Consider the following 14,453-nt stretch of genomic DNA (forward strand, 5'->3'; position numbering starts at 1 on the left):
AGGGGCTGTAGGTAGCCTAGTGGTTAGAGTGGAGGGGCTGTAGGTAGCCTAGTGGTTAGAGTGGAGTGGTGGTAGGTAGCCTAGTGGTTAGAGTGGAGAGGTGGCAGGTAGCCTAGTGGTTAGAGTGGAGGGGCTGCAGGTAGCCTAGTGGTTAGAGTGGAGGGGCGGCAGGTAGCCTAGTGGTTAGAGTGGAGGGGCGGCAGGTAGCCTAGTGGTTAGAGTGGAGGGGCTGTAGGTAGCCTAGTGGTTAGAGTGGAGGGGCTGTAAGTAGCCTAGTGGTTAGAGTGGAGGGGCTGCAGGTAGCCTAGTGGTTAGAGTGTAGAGGAGGCAGGTAGCCTAGTGGTTAGAGTGTAGAGGTGGCAGGTAGCCTAGTGGTTAGAGTGGAGGGACGGCAGGTAGCCTAGTGGTTAGAGTGGAGGGGCTGTAGGTAGCCTAGTGGTTAGAGTGGAGGGGCTGTAGGTAGCCTAGTGGTTAGAGTGTAGAGGCTGTAGGTAGCCTAGTGGTTAGAGTGTAGGGGCTGTAGGTAGCCTAGTGGTTAGAGTGTAGAGGTGGCAGGTAACCTAGTGGTTAGAGTGTAGGGGCTGCAGGGTAGCCTAGTGGTTATAGGGGCTGCAGGGTAGCCTAGTGGTTAGAGTGGAGGGGCTGCAGGTAGCCTAGTGGTTAGAGTGGAGGGGCGGCAGGTAGCCTAGTGGTTAGAGTGGAGGGGCGGCAGGTAGCCTAGTGGTTAGAGTGGAGGGGCTGTAAGTAGCCTAGTGGTTAGAGTGGAGGGGCTGCAGGTAGCCTAGTGGTTAGAGTGTAGAGGAGGCAGGTAGCCTAGTGGTTAGAGTGTAGAGGTGGCAGGTAGCCTAGTGGTTAGAGTGGAGGGACGGCAGGTAGCCTAGTGGTTAGAGTGGAGGGGCTGTAGGTAGCCTAGTGGTTAGAGTGGAGGGGCTGTAGGTAGCCTAGTGGTTAGAGTGTAGAGGCTGTAGGTAGCCTAGTGGTTAGAGTGTAGGGGCTGTAGGTAGCCTAGTGGTTAGAGTGTAGAGGTGGCAGGTAACCTAGTGGTTAGAGTGTAGGGGCTGCAGGGTAGCCTAGTGGTTATAGGGGCTGCAGGGTAGCCTAGTGGTTAGAGTGGAGGGGCTGTAGGTAGCCTAGTGGTTAGAGTGGAGGGGCTGTAGGTAGCCTAGTGGTTAGAGTGTAGAGGCTGCAGGGTAGCCTAGTGGTTAGAGTGGAGGGGCTGTAGGTAGCCTAGTGGTTAGAGTGTAGAGGAGGCAGGTAGCCTAGTGGTTAGAGTGTAGAGGTGGCAGGTAGCCTAGTGGTTAGAGTGGAGGGACGGCAGGTAGCCTAGTGGTTAGAGTGGAGGGGCTGTAGGTAGCCTAGTGGTTAGAGTGGAGGGGCTGTAGGTAGCCTAGTGGTTAGAGTGTAGAGGCTGTAGGTAGCCTAGTGGTTAGAGTGTAGGGGCTGTAGGTAGCCTAGTGGTTAGAGTGTAGAGGTGGCAGGTAGCCTAGTGATTAGAGTGGAGGGGTTGTAGGTAGCCTAGTGGTTAGAGTGTAGGGGTGGTAGGTAGCCTAGTGGTTAGAGTGTAGGGGCTGTAGGTAGCCTAGTGGTTAGAGTGGAGGGGCGGCAGGTAGCCTAGTGGTTAGAGTGTAGAGGTGGCAGGTAGCCTAGTGATTAGAGTGGAGGGGTTGTAGGTAGCCTAGTGGTTAGAGTGTAGGGGTGGTAGGTAGCCTAGTGGTTAGAGTGTAGGGGCTGTAGGTAGCCTAGTGGTTAGAGTGGAGGGGCGGCAGGTAGCCTAGTGGTTAGAGTGGAGGGGTGGCAGGTAGCCTAGTGGTTAGAGTGGAGGGGCTGTAGGTAGCCTAGTGGTTAGAGTGGAGGGGCTGTAGGTAGCCTAGTGGTTAGAGTGGAGGGGCTGTAAGTAGCCTAGTGGTTAGAGTGGAGGGGCTGCAGGTAGCCTAGTGGTTAGAGTGGAGTGGTGGTAGGTAGCCTAGTGGTTAGAGTGGAGTGGTGGCAGGTAGCCTAGTGGTTAGAGTGTAGGGGCTGTAGGTAGCCTAGTGGTTAGAGTGTAGAGGTGGCAGGTAACCTAGTGGTTAGAGTGTAGGGGCTGCAGGGTAGCCTAGTGGTTAGAGTGGAGGGGCTGTAGGTAGCCTAGTGGTTAGAGTGGAGGGGCTGCAGGTAGCCTAGTGGTTAGAGTGTAGAGGCTGCAGGGTAGCCTAGTGGTTAGAGTGGAGGGGCTGTAGGTAGCCTAGTGGTTAGAGTGTAGAGGTGGCAGGTAACCTAGTGGTTAGAGTGGAGGGGCTGTAGGTAGCCTAGTGGTTAGAGTGTAGAGGCTGCAGGGTAGCCTAGTGGTTAGAGTGGAGGGGCTGTAGGTAGCCTAGTGGTTAGAGTGTAGAGGTGGCAGGTAACCTAGTGGTTAGAGTGGAGGGGCGGCAGGTAGCCTAGTGGTTAGAGTGTAGAGGAGGCAGGTAGCCTAGTGGTTAGAGTGTAGAGGTGGCAGGTAGCCTAGTGGTTAGAGTGGAGGGACGGCAGGTAGCCTAGTGGTTAGAGTGTAGGGGCTGTAGGTAGCCTAGTGGTTAGAGTGTAGAGGCGGTAGGTAGCCTAGTGGTTAGAGTGTAGAGGTGGCAGGTAGCCTAGTGATTAGAGTGGAGGGGTTGTAGGTAGCCTAGTGGTTAGAGTGTAGGGGTGGTAGGTAGCCTAGTGGTTAGAGTGTAGAGGCGGTAGGTAGCCTAGTGGTTAGAGTGTAGAGGTGGCAGGTAGCCTAGTGATTAGAGTGGAGGGGTTGTAGGTAGCCTAGTGGTTAGAGTGTAGGGGTGGTAGGTAGCCTAGTGGTTAGAGTGTAGGGGCTGTAGGTAGCCTAGTGGTTAGAGTGTAGAGGCGGTAGGTAGCCTAGTGGTTAGAGTGGAGTGGAGGTAGGTAGCCTAGTGGTTAGAGTGTAGGGGCGGCAGGTAGCCTAGTGGTTAGAGTGGAGGGGCGGCAGGTAGCCTAGTGGTTAGAGTGGAGTGGAGGTAGGTAGCCTAGTGGTTAGAGTGTAGGGGCTGCAGGTAGCCTAGTGGTTAGAGTGTAGAGGTGGCAGGTAGCCTAGTGGTTAGAGTGGAGAGGTGGCAGGTAGCCTAGTGGTTAGAGTGGAGTGGAGGTAGGTAGCCTAGTGGTTAGAGTGTAGGGGCTGCAGGTAGCCTAGTGGTTAGAGTGTAGAGGTGGCAGGTAGCCTAGTGGTTAGAGTGTAGGGGCTGTAGGTAGCCTAGTGGTTAGAGTGGAGGGGCTGCAGGTAGCCTAGTGGTTAGAGTGTAGAGGCTGCAGGTAGCCTAGTGGTTAGAGTGGAGAGGTGGCAGGTAGCCTAGTGGTTAGAGTGTAGAGGTGTCAGGTAGCCTAGTGGTTAGAGTGTAGAGGTGGCAGGTAGCCTAGTGGTTAGAGTGGAGGGCGGCAGGTAGCCTAGTGGTTAGAGTGGAGGGGCGGCAGGTAGCCTAGTGGTTAGAGTGGAGGGGCGGCAGGTAGCCTAGTGGTTAGAGTGGAGGGGCTGTAGGTAGCCTAGTGGTTAGAGTGTAGAGGTGGCAGGTAGCCTAGTGGTTAGAGTGGAGGGGCTGTAGGTAGCCTAGTGGTTAGAGTGTAGAGGTGGCAGGGTAGCCTAGTGGTTAGAGTGTAGAGGTGGCAGGGTAGCCTAGTGGTTAGAGTGGAGGGGCTGTAGGTAGCCTAGTGGTTAGAGTGGAGGGGCTGTAGGTAGCCTAGTGGTTAGAGTGTAGAGGCTGTAGGTAGCCTAGTGGTTAGAGTGTAGGGGCTGTAGGTAGCCTAGTGGTTAGAGTGTAGAGGTGGCAGGTAGCCTAGTGATTAGAGTGGAGGGGTTGTAGGTAGCCTAGTGGTTAGAGTGTAGGGGTGGTAGGTAGCCTAGTGGTTAGAGTGTAGGGGCTGTAGGTAGCCTAGTGGTTAGAGTGGAGGGGCGGCAGGTAGCCTAGTGGTTAGAGTGTAGAGGTGGCAGGTAGCCTAGTGATTAGAGTGGAGGGGTTGTAGGTAGCCTAGTGGTTAGAGTGTAGGGGTGGTAGGTAGCCTAGTGGTTAGAGTGTAGGGGCTGTAGGTAGCCTAGTGGTTAGAGTGGAGGGGCGGCAGGTAGCCTAGTGGTTAGAGTGGAGGGGCGGCAGGTAGCCTAGTGGTTAGAGTGGAGGGGCTGTAGGTAGCCTAGTGGTTAGAGTGGAGGGGCTGTAGGTAGCCTAGTGGTTAGAGTGGAGGGGCTGTAAGTAGCCTAGTGGTTAGAGTGGAGGGGCTGCAGGTAGCCTAGTGGTTAGAGTGGAGTGGTGGTAGGTAGCCTAGTGGTTAGAGTGGAGTGGTGGCAGGTAGCCTAGTGGTTAGAGTGTAGGGGCTGTAGGTAGCCTAGTGGTTAGAGTGTAGAGGTGGCAGGTAACCTAGTGGTTAGAGTGTAGGGGCTGCAGGGTAGCCTAGTGGTTAGAGTGGAGGGGCGGCAGGTAGCCTAGTGGTTAGAGTGTAGAGGTGGCAGGTAGCCTAGTGATTAGAGTGGAGGGGTTGTAGGTAGCCTAGTGGTTAGAGTGTAGGGGTGGTAGGTAGCCTAGTGGTTAGAGTGTAGGGGCTGTAGGTAGCCTAGTGGTTAGAGTGGAGGGGCGGCAGGTAGCCTAGTGGTTAGAGTGGAGGGGCGGCAGGTAGCCTAGTGGTTAGAGTGGAGGGGCTGTAGGTAGCCTAGTGGTTAGAGTGGAGGGGCTGTAGGTAGCCTAGTGGTTAGAGTGGAGGGGCTGTAAGTAGCCTAGTGGTTAGAGTGGAGGGGCTGCAGGTAGCCTAGTGGTTAGAGTGGAGTGGTGGTAGGTAGCCTAGTGGTTAGAGTGGAGTGGTGGCAGGTAGCCTAGTGGTTAGAGTGTAGGGGCTGTAGGTAGCCTAGTGGTTAGAGTGTAGAGGTGGCAGGTAACCTAGTGGTTAGAGTGTAGGGGCTGCAGGGTAGCCTAGTGGTTAGAGTGGAGGGGCTGTAGGTAGCCTAGTGGTTAGAGTGGAGGGGCTGCAGGTAGCCTAGTGGTTAGAGTGTAGAGGCTGCAGGGTAGCCTAGTGGTTAGAGTGGAGGGGCTGTAGGTAGCCTAGTGGTTAGAGTGTAGAGGCTGCAGGGTAGCCTAGTGGTTAGAGTGGAGGGGCTGTAGGTAGCCTAGTGGTTAGAGTGTAGAGGTGGCAGGTAACCTAGTGGTTAGAGTGGAGGGGCGGCAGGTAGCCTAGTGGTTAGAGTGTAGAGGAGGCAGGTAGCCTAGTGGTTAGAGTGTAGAGGTGGCAGGTAGCCTAGTGGTTAGAGTGGAGGGACGGCAGGTAGCCTAGTGGTTAGAGTGGAGGGGCTGTAGGTAGCCTAGTGGTTAGAGTGGAGGGGCTGTAGGTAGCCTAGTGGTTAGAGTGTAGAGGCTGTAGGTAGCCTAGTGGTTAGAGTGTAGGGGCTGTAGGTAGCCTAGTGGTTAGAGTGTAGAGGTGGCAGGTAGCCTAGTGATTAGAGTGGAGGGGTTGTAGGTAGCCTAGTGGTTAGAGTGTAGGGGTGGTAGGTAGCCTAGTGGTTAGAGTGTAGGGGCTGTAGGTAGCCTAGTGGTTAGAGTGTAGAGGCGGTAGGTAGCCTAGTGGTTAGAGTGGAGTGGAGGTAGGTAGCCTAGTGGTTAGAGTGTAGGGGCGGCAGGTAGCCTAGTGGTTAGAGTGGAGGGGCGGCAGGTAGCCTAGTGGTTAGAGTGGAGTGGAGGTAGGTAGCCTAGTGGTTAGAGTGTAGGGGCTGCAGGTAGCCTAGTGGTTAGAGTGTAGAGGTGGCAGGTAGCCTAGTGGTTAGAGTGGAGAGGTGGCAGGTAGCCTAGTGGTTAGAGTGGAGGGGCGGCAGGTAGCCTAGTGGTTAGAGTGGAGTGGAGGTAGGTAGCCTAGTGGTTAGAGTGTAGGGGCTGCAGGTAGCCTAGTGGTTAGAGTGTAGAGGTGGCAGGTAGCCTAGTGGTTAGAGTGGAGAGGTGGCAGGTAGCCTAGTGGTTAGAGTGTAGGGGCTGTAGGTAGCCTAGTGGTTAGAGTGGAGGGGCTGCAGGTAGCCTAGTGGTTAGAGTGTAGAGGCTGCAGGTAGCCTAGTGGTTAGAGTGGAGAGGTGGCAGGTAGCCTAGTGGTTAGAGTGTAGAGGTGTCAGGTAGCCTAGTGGTTAGAGTGTAGAGGTGGCAGGTAGCCTAGTGGTTAGAGTGGAGGGGCGGCAGGTAGCCTAGTGGTTAGAGTGGAGGGGCGGCAGGTAGCCTAGTGGTTAGAGTGGAGGGGCGGCAGGTAGCCTAGTGGTTAGAGTGGAGGGGCTGTAGGTAGCCTAGTGGTTAGAGTGTAGAGGTGGCAGGTAGCCTAGTGGTTAGAGTGGAGGGGCTGTAGGTAGCCTAGTGGTTAGAGTGTAGAGGTGGCAGGGTAGCCTAGTGGTTAGAGTGTAGAGGTGGCAGGGTAGCCTAGTGGTTAGAGTGTAGAGGTGGCAGGTAGCCTAGTGGTTAGAGTGTAGAGGTGGCAGGTAGCCTAGTGGTTAGAGTGGAGGGGCTGTAGGTAGCCTAGTGGTTAGAGTGTAGAGGTGGCAGGTAGCCTAGTGGTTAGAGTGGAGGGGCTGTAGGTAGCCTAGTGGTTAGAGTGTAGGGGCTGTAGGTAGCCTAGTGGTTAGAGTGTAGAGGTGTCAGGTAGCCTAGTGGTTAGAGTGTAGAGGTGGCAGGGTAGCCTAGTGGTTAGAGTGTAGAGGTGGCAGGTAGCCTAGTGGTTAGAGTGTAGAGGTGGCAGGTAGCCTAGTGGTTAGAGTGGAGGGGCTGTAGGTAGCCTAGTGGTTAGAGTGTAGAGGTGGCAGGTAGCCTAGTGGTTAGAGTGTAGAGGCGGAAGGGTAGTCTAGTGGTTAGAGTGGAGGGGCGGCAGGTAGCCTAGTGGTTAGAGTGTAGAGGTGGCAGGTAGCCTAGTGGTTAGAGTGTAGGGGCGGCAGGTAGCCTAGTGGTTAGAGTGGAGTGGAGGTAGGTAGCCTAGTGGTTAGAGTGGAGGGGCTGCAGGTAGCCTAGTGGTTAGAGTGGAGGGGCGGCAGGTAGCCTAGTGGTTAGAGTGTAGAGGTGGCAGGTAGCCTAGTGGTTAGAGTGTAGGGGCGGCAGGTAGCCTAGTGGTTAGAGTGTAGGGGCGGCAGGTAGCCTAGTGGTTAGAGTGTAGGGGCGGCAGGTAGCCTAGTGGTTAGAGTGTAGGGGCGGCAGGTAGCCTAGTGGTTAGAGTGTAGGGGCGGCAGGTAGCCTAGTGGTTAGAGTGTAGGGGTGGCAGGTAGCCTAGTGGTTAGAGTGTAGGGGCGGCAGGTAGCCTAGTGGTTAGAGTGTAGAGGCGGCAGGTAGCCTAGTGGTTATTGTGTTGGGGCGGCTGGTAGCCTAGTGGTTAGAGTGTTGGGCCAGTGACCTGAAAGTAGTTAGTATATATACAGTAGTTAGTATATTCAGATAGCTAGGTGAGACAACCACATATCACAGTAGTTAGTATATTCAGATCGCTAGGTGAGACAACCACATGTCACAGTAGTTAGTATATTCAGATAGCTAGGTGGGACAACCACATGTCACAGTAGTTAGTATATTCAGATAGCTAGGTGAGACAACCACACATCACAGTAGTTAGTATATTCAGATAGCTAGGTGAGACAACCACATATCACAGTAGTTAGTATATTCAGATAGCTAGGTGAGACAACCACATATCACAGTAGTTAGTATATTCAGATAGCTAGGTGGGTCAACCACATGTCACAGTAGTTAGTATATTCAGATAGCTAGGTGAGACAACCACACATCACAGTAGTTAGTATATTCAGATAGCTAGGTGGGACAACCACATATCTTATCCAGAGAGACTTAGTCAGTGGATTCGTCTTCAGATACCAGTACCAGTACCAGTCAGCAGTACCAGTACCAGTCCATTACCTCAGCAGTACCAGTACCAGTCCATTACCTCAGCAGTACCAGTCCATTACCTCAGCAGTACCAGTACCAGTCCATTACCTCAGCAGTACCAGTCCATTACCTCAGCAGTACCAGTCCATTACCTCAGCAGTACCAGTCCATTACCTCAGCAGTACCAGTCCATTACCTCAGCAGTACCAGTACCAGTCCATTACATTAGCACTACCAGTACCAGTCCATTACATTAGCACTACAAGTACCAGTCCACTACCTCAGCAGTACCAGTCCACTACCTCAGCAGTACCAGTCCATTACCTCAGCAGTACCAGTCCATTACCTCAGCAGTACCAGTACCAGTCCACTACCTCAGCAGTACCAGTCCACTACCTCAGCAGTACCAGTCAATTACCTCAGCAGTACCAGTCCACTACCTCAGCAGTACCAGTCAATTACCTCAGCAGTACCAGTCCATTACCTCAGCAGTACCAGTACCAGTCCATTACATCGGCACTACCAGTACTAGTCCATTACCTTAGCAGTACCAGTCCATTACCTCAGCAGTACCAGTACCAGTACCAGTCCATTACCTCAGCAGTACCAGTCCATTACATCAGCACTACCAGTACCAGTCCCTTACATCAGCACTACCAGTACCAGTCCATTACCTTAGCAGTACCAGTCCATTACCTCAGCAGTACCAGTCCATTACATCAGCACTACCAGTACTAGTCCATTACCTCAGCAGTACCAGTCCATTACATCAGCACTACCAGTACCAGTCCATTACCTCAGCAGTACCAGTACCAGTCCACTACCTCAGCAGTACCAGTACCAGTCCACTACCTCAGCAGTACCAGTACCAGTCCATTACCTCAGCAGTACCAGTCCATTACCTCAGCAGTACCAGTCCATTACCTCAGCAGTACCAGTCCATTACCTCAGCAGTACCAGTCCATTACCTCAGCAGTACCAGTCCATTACCTCAGCAGTACCAGTCCATTACCTCAGCAGTACCAGTCCATTACCTCAGCAGTACCAGTACCAGTCCACTACCTCAGCAGTACCAGTCCACTACCTCAGCAGTACCAGTCAATTACCTCAGCAGTACCAGTCCATTACCTCAGCAGTACCAGTACCAGTCCATTACATCGGCACTACCAGTACTAGTCCATTACCTTAGCAGTACCAGTCCATTACCTCAGCAGTACCAGTACCAGTACCAGTCCATTACCTCAGCAGTACCAGTCCATTACATCAGCACTACCAGTACCAGTCCCTTACATCAGCACTACCAGTACCAGTCCATTACCTTAGCAGTACCAGTCCATTACCTCAGCAGTACCAGTCCATTACCTCAGCAGTACCAGTCCATTACATCAGCACTACCAGTACCAGTCCATTACATCAGCACTACCAGTACTAGTCCATTACCTCAGCAGTACCAGTCCATTACATCAGCACTACCAGTACCAGTCCATTACCTCAGCAGTACCAGTACCAGTCCACTACCTCAGCAGTACCAGTACCAGTCCACTACCTCAGCAGTACCAGTACCAGTCCATTACCTCAGCAGTACCAGTCCATTACCTCAGCAGTACCAGTCCATTACCTCAGCAGAACCAGTCCATTACCTCAGCAGTACCAGTCCATTACCTCAGCAGTACCAGTCCATTACCTCAGCAGTACCAGTCCATTACCTCAGCAGTACCAGGCCATTACCTCAGCAGTACCAGGCCATTACCTCAGCAGTACCAGGCCATTACCTCAGCAGAACCACTAACTGCTCTGTCATGAATACTTTCTGCTCATTGACCTGGCACACACCACGCAGGACTGGCAGACACACACACACACACACACACACACACACACACACACACACACACACACACACACACTAACCCGTTCTGCTCATTGACTTGGCTACCCTTCATTATTCATGGCAGAGCAGAGGACAAAGGCTGCTTAATGAACACACCCACACACACACAGGCAGACAGGCACACACACACGCAGGATGGGCACACACACACACACACACACACACATGACAGGCTGACAGACAGACACACACACAGGACAGGCAGACAGACAGACACACACACACAGGACAGACAGACACACACACAGGACAGGCAGACAGGCATGCATAACTAGGTGAGAGAAGACCAGGGCAGATTTTAAGAAGAGGTGACTGGAGGACAGACCGACTGAAGGTGTCATTGTCTCATCACCACCTCAGGTAACTGAACTGGTGGAAAGGTGAGGGACTGAGGTAGTAATCCTGTCACAGGAGACGTAACACCCTGTACACACACACACACATAACACCCTGTACACACACACACACACACACACACACACACACACACAACACCCTGTACACACACCACCCCATTAGCTGACCAGCTCACATAACCCTCACATCTCTCAGTGTAGACCACCTGCGGTGTCAGAGGAAGGCCCTAAGAATTGTCAGACTCCAGCAACCCCAGTCATAGACTGTTTTCTCTGCTACCACACGGCAAGCGGTACTGGAGTACCCAGTCTAGGTCCAAGAGGAGTACCCAGTCTAGGTCCAAGAGGAGTACCCAGTCTAGGTCCAAGAGGAGCACCAAGCCTAGGTCCAAGAGGCTTCTAAACAGCTTCTACAGCTTCTACCCCCAAGCCAGGAGACTCCCGAACAGCGAATCAAAGGGCTACCCAGACCCCTCTTTTACACTGCTGCTACTCTCTGTTTATTATCTATGCATAGTCACTTTACCTCTACCTACATGTACAAATTACCTCGACTAACCGGTGCCCCCACACATTGACTCTGTACCGGTACCCCCTGTATATAGCCTCCACATTGACTCTGTACCAGTACCCCCTGTATATAGCCTCCACATTGACTCTGTACCGGTACCTCCTGTATATATCCTCCACATTGACTCTGTACCGGTACCCCCTGTATATAGCCTCCACATTGACGCTGTACCGGTACCCCCTGTATATAGCCTCCACATTGACGCTGTACCGGTACCCCCTGTATATAGCCTCCACATTGACTCTGTACCGGTACCCCCTGTATATAGCCTCCACATTGACTCTGTACCAGCACCCCCTGTATATAGCCTCCACATTGACTCGGTACCCCCTGTATATAGCCTCCACATTGACTCTGTACCGGTACCCCCTGTATATAGCCTCCACATTGACTCTGTACCGGTACCCCCTATATATAGTCTCCACATTGACTCTGTACCAGAACCCCCTGTATATAGCCTCCACATTGACTCTGTACCAGAACCCCCTGTATATAGCCTCCACATTGACTCTGTACCGGTACCCCTGTATATAGCCTCCACATTGACTCTGTACCAGAACCCCCTGTATATAGTCTCCACATTGACTCTGTACCAGTACCCTCTGGATATAGTCTCCACATTGACTCTGTACCAGAACCCCCTGTATATAGCCTCCACATTGACTCGGTACCCCCTGTATATAGCCTCCACATTGACTCTGTACCAGTACCCCCTGTATATAGCCTCCACATTGACTCTGTACCGGTACCCCCTGTATATAGCCTCCACATTGACTCTGTACCGGTACCCCCTGTATATAGCCTCCACATTGACTCTGTACCGTAATACTCTGTATGTAGCCTCCACATTGACTCTGTACCGGTACCCCCTGTATATAGCCTCCACATTGACTCTGTACCGGTACCCCCTGTATATAGCCTCCACATTGACTCTGTACCGGTACCCCCCTGTATATAGCCTCCACATTGACTCTGTACCGGTACCCCCTGTATATAGCCTCCACATTGACTCTGTACCGGTACCCCCTGTATAAAGCCTCCACATTGACTCTGTACCAGTACCCCCTGTATAAAGCCTCCACATTGACTCTGTACCGGTACCCCCTGTATATAGCCTCCACATTGACTCTGTACCGGTACCCCCTGTATATAGCCTCCACATTGACTCTGTACCGGTACCCCCCTGTATATAGCCTCCACATTGACTCTGTACCGGTACCCCCTGTATATAGCCTCCACATTGACTCTGTACCGGTACCCCCTGTATAAAGCCTCCACATTGACTCTGTACCAGTACCCCCTGTATAAAGCCTCCACATTGACTCTGTACCGGTACCCCCTGTATATAGCCTCCACATTGACTCTGTACCGGTACCCCCTGTATATAGCCTCCACATTGACTCTGTACCGTTACCCCCTGTATATAGCCTCCACATTGACTCTGTACCGGTACCCCCTGTATATAGCCTCCACATTGACTCTGTACCGGTACCCCCTGTATAAAGCCTCCACATTGACTCTGTACCAGTACCCCCTGTATAAAGCCTCCACATTGACTCTGTACCGGTACCCCCTGTATATAGCCTCCACATTGACTCTGTACCGGTACCCCCTGTATATAGCCTCCACATTGACTCTGTACCGTTACCCCCTGTATATAGCCTCCACATTGACTCTGTACCGGTACCCCCTGTATATAGTCTCACTACTGTTATTTTACTGCTGATCTTTAATTATTTTTTACTTTTATTTTTTACTTAATACATTTTTCTTCTTAACTTCTTAAAGCGTTGTTGGTTAAGGGCTTGTACAGTACGCTGTTTCACTGTAAGGTCTACACCTGTTGGTTAAGGGCTTGTACAGTAAGGTGTTTCACTGTAAGGTCTACTACACCTGTTGGTTAAGGGCTTGTACAGTAAGGTGTTTCACTGTAAGGTCTACTACACCTGTTGGTTAAGGGCTTGTACAGTACGCTGTTTCACTGTAAGGTCTACTACACCTGTTGGTTAAGGGCTTGTACAGTAAGGTGTTTCACTGTAAGGTCTACACCTGTTGGTTAAGGGCTTGTACAGTACGCTGTTTCACTGTAAGGTCTACTACACCTGTTGGTTAAGGGCTTGTACAGTACGCTGTTTCACTGTAAGATCTATATACCTGTTGTATTCTGCGCATGTGACAAATAAAATGTGATTTGATTTGTTGACAGACCGTTAACACAAGCCATGTATGGCCTCCTCAATATTCAATGCTGCACAACACTGCATTCAGGCTCTCTCTGTCTCTCTCTCTCGCTCTGTCTGTCTCTCTCTGTCTCTCTATGTAGGCCCAGTGATGAGAAGCACCCCACAGTAACAGCTGATGGCTATGTGGACAACCTTGCGGAGGCTGTGGAAACCATCCTGAAGCTCCGGGGCCAGTGAGGAGAGGACCAGGAAGAACCACCTTCACCACCACAATACACCACACACACACAGTGATTACTCTAGTACGATCTGACAACAGGGAGTAACCCACTAACATAGAGAGCCATGGAGAGATAGAGCCAAGATGGAGGAGATAGAAGAACACAGTCTTAGGGGAGATAGAGCCAAGATGGAGGACATAGAGCCATGTTGGAGCCAAGATGGAGGACATAGAGCCATGTTGGAGCCAAGATGGAGGACATAGAGCCATGTTGGAGCCAAGATGGAGGACATAGAGCCATGTTGGAGCCAAGATGGAGGACATAGAGCCATGTTGGAGCCAAGATGGAGGACATAGAGCCATGTTGGAGCCAAGATGGAGGAGATAGAGCCATGTTGGAGCCAAGATGGAGGAGATAGAGCCATGTTGGAGCCAAGACGGAGGACATAGAGCCATGTTGGAGCCAAGACGGAGGAGATAGAGCCATGTTGGAGCCAAGACGGAGGAGATAGAAGAACACAGTATTAGAGGAGATGGCTCCAACATGGCTCTAAGATGGAGGAGATAGAAGTTATTAACCTCATGGTCAGAGGGCAACTAGTTAGGTAAGTTAATAACCTCATGGTCAGAGGGCAGCTAGTTAATAACCTCATGGTCAGAGGGCAGCTAGTTAGGTAAGTTAATAACCTCATGGTCAGAGGGCAGCTAGTTAGGTAAGTTAATAACCTCATGGTCAGAGGGCAACTAGTTAGGTAAGTTAATGACCTCATGGTCAGAGGGCAACTAGTTAGGTAAGTTAATGACCTCATGTTTACCTGAAGGTGCCTAAAGCCAGTAGCCTCTTTACACACTGAGGACGGACTGGATGGAGATGGACTGGGTCTAGTGGACTGGACTGGGTCTAGTAGTGGGCTGTGTCCATGTGATAGTACTGTGGATTTAGCTGACTAAGTTAATGTTTTGGATTAAAAAAATATATACTTATTTTCCACCATAATTTGCAAATAAATGCATTAAAAATCCTACAATGTGATTTTCTGGATTTTCTTTCTCATTTTTGTCTGTCATAGTTGAAGTGTACCTATGATGAAAATTACAGGCCTCTCTCATCTTTTTAAGTGGGAGAACTTGCACAATTGGTGGCTGACTAAATACCTTTTTGCCCCACTGTATCACTCCAGTGTTAATCTGTTAAATTGTAATTACCTCGTTACTATGACCTATTTATTGCCTTACCTCCTCATGCCATTTGCACACACTGTACATAGACTACATTTGTCTTCTATTGTATTGTGTTATTGACCGTACGCTTGTTTATTCCATGTGTCGAACTGCTATGCTTAATCTTGGCCAGGTCGCAGTTGTAAATGAGAACTTGTTCTCAACTGGCCTACCTG

The 14,453-nt window shown here is 51.5% G+C and overlaps 1 protein-coding gene across 1 annotated transcript in view; it reads left to right on the forward strand.

Annotated features, from left to right (window-relative positions):
* Positions 1-14,081, forward strand: part of LOC116371903 (phospholysine phosphohistidine inorganic pyrophosphate phosphatase) — a 31,825-nt gene extending 17,744 nt beyond the window's left edge. Inside the window, exon 7 of the mRNA XM_031821044.1 lies at positions 12,977-14,081. Coding sequence (XP_031676904.1) covers positions 12,977-13,073 — 97 coding nt within the window. The 3' untranslated portion in view covers positions 13,074-14,081. The remainder of the gene's footprint in view (positions 1-12,976) is intronic.
* Positions 14,082-14,453: the final 372 nt, after the last annotated feature.

Source organism: Oncorhynchus kisutch, unplaced genomic scaffold, assembly GCF_002021735.2.
Source record: "Oncorhynchus kisutch isolate 150728-3 unplaced genomic scaffold, Okis_V2 scaffold3820, whole genome shotgun sequence".
NCBI lineage: Eukaryota > Metazoa > Chordata > Actinopteri > Salmoniformes > Salmonidae > Oncorhynchus > Oncorhynchus kisutch.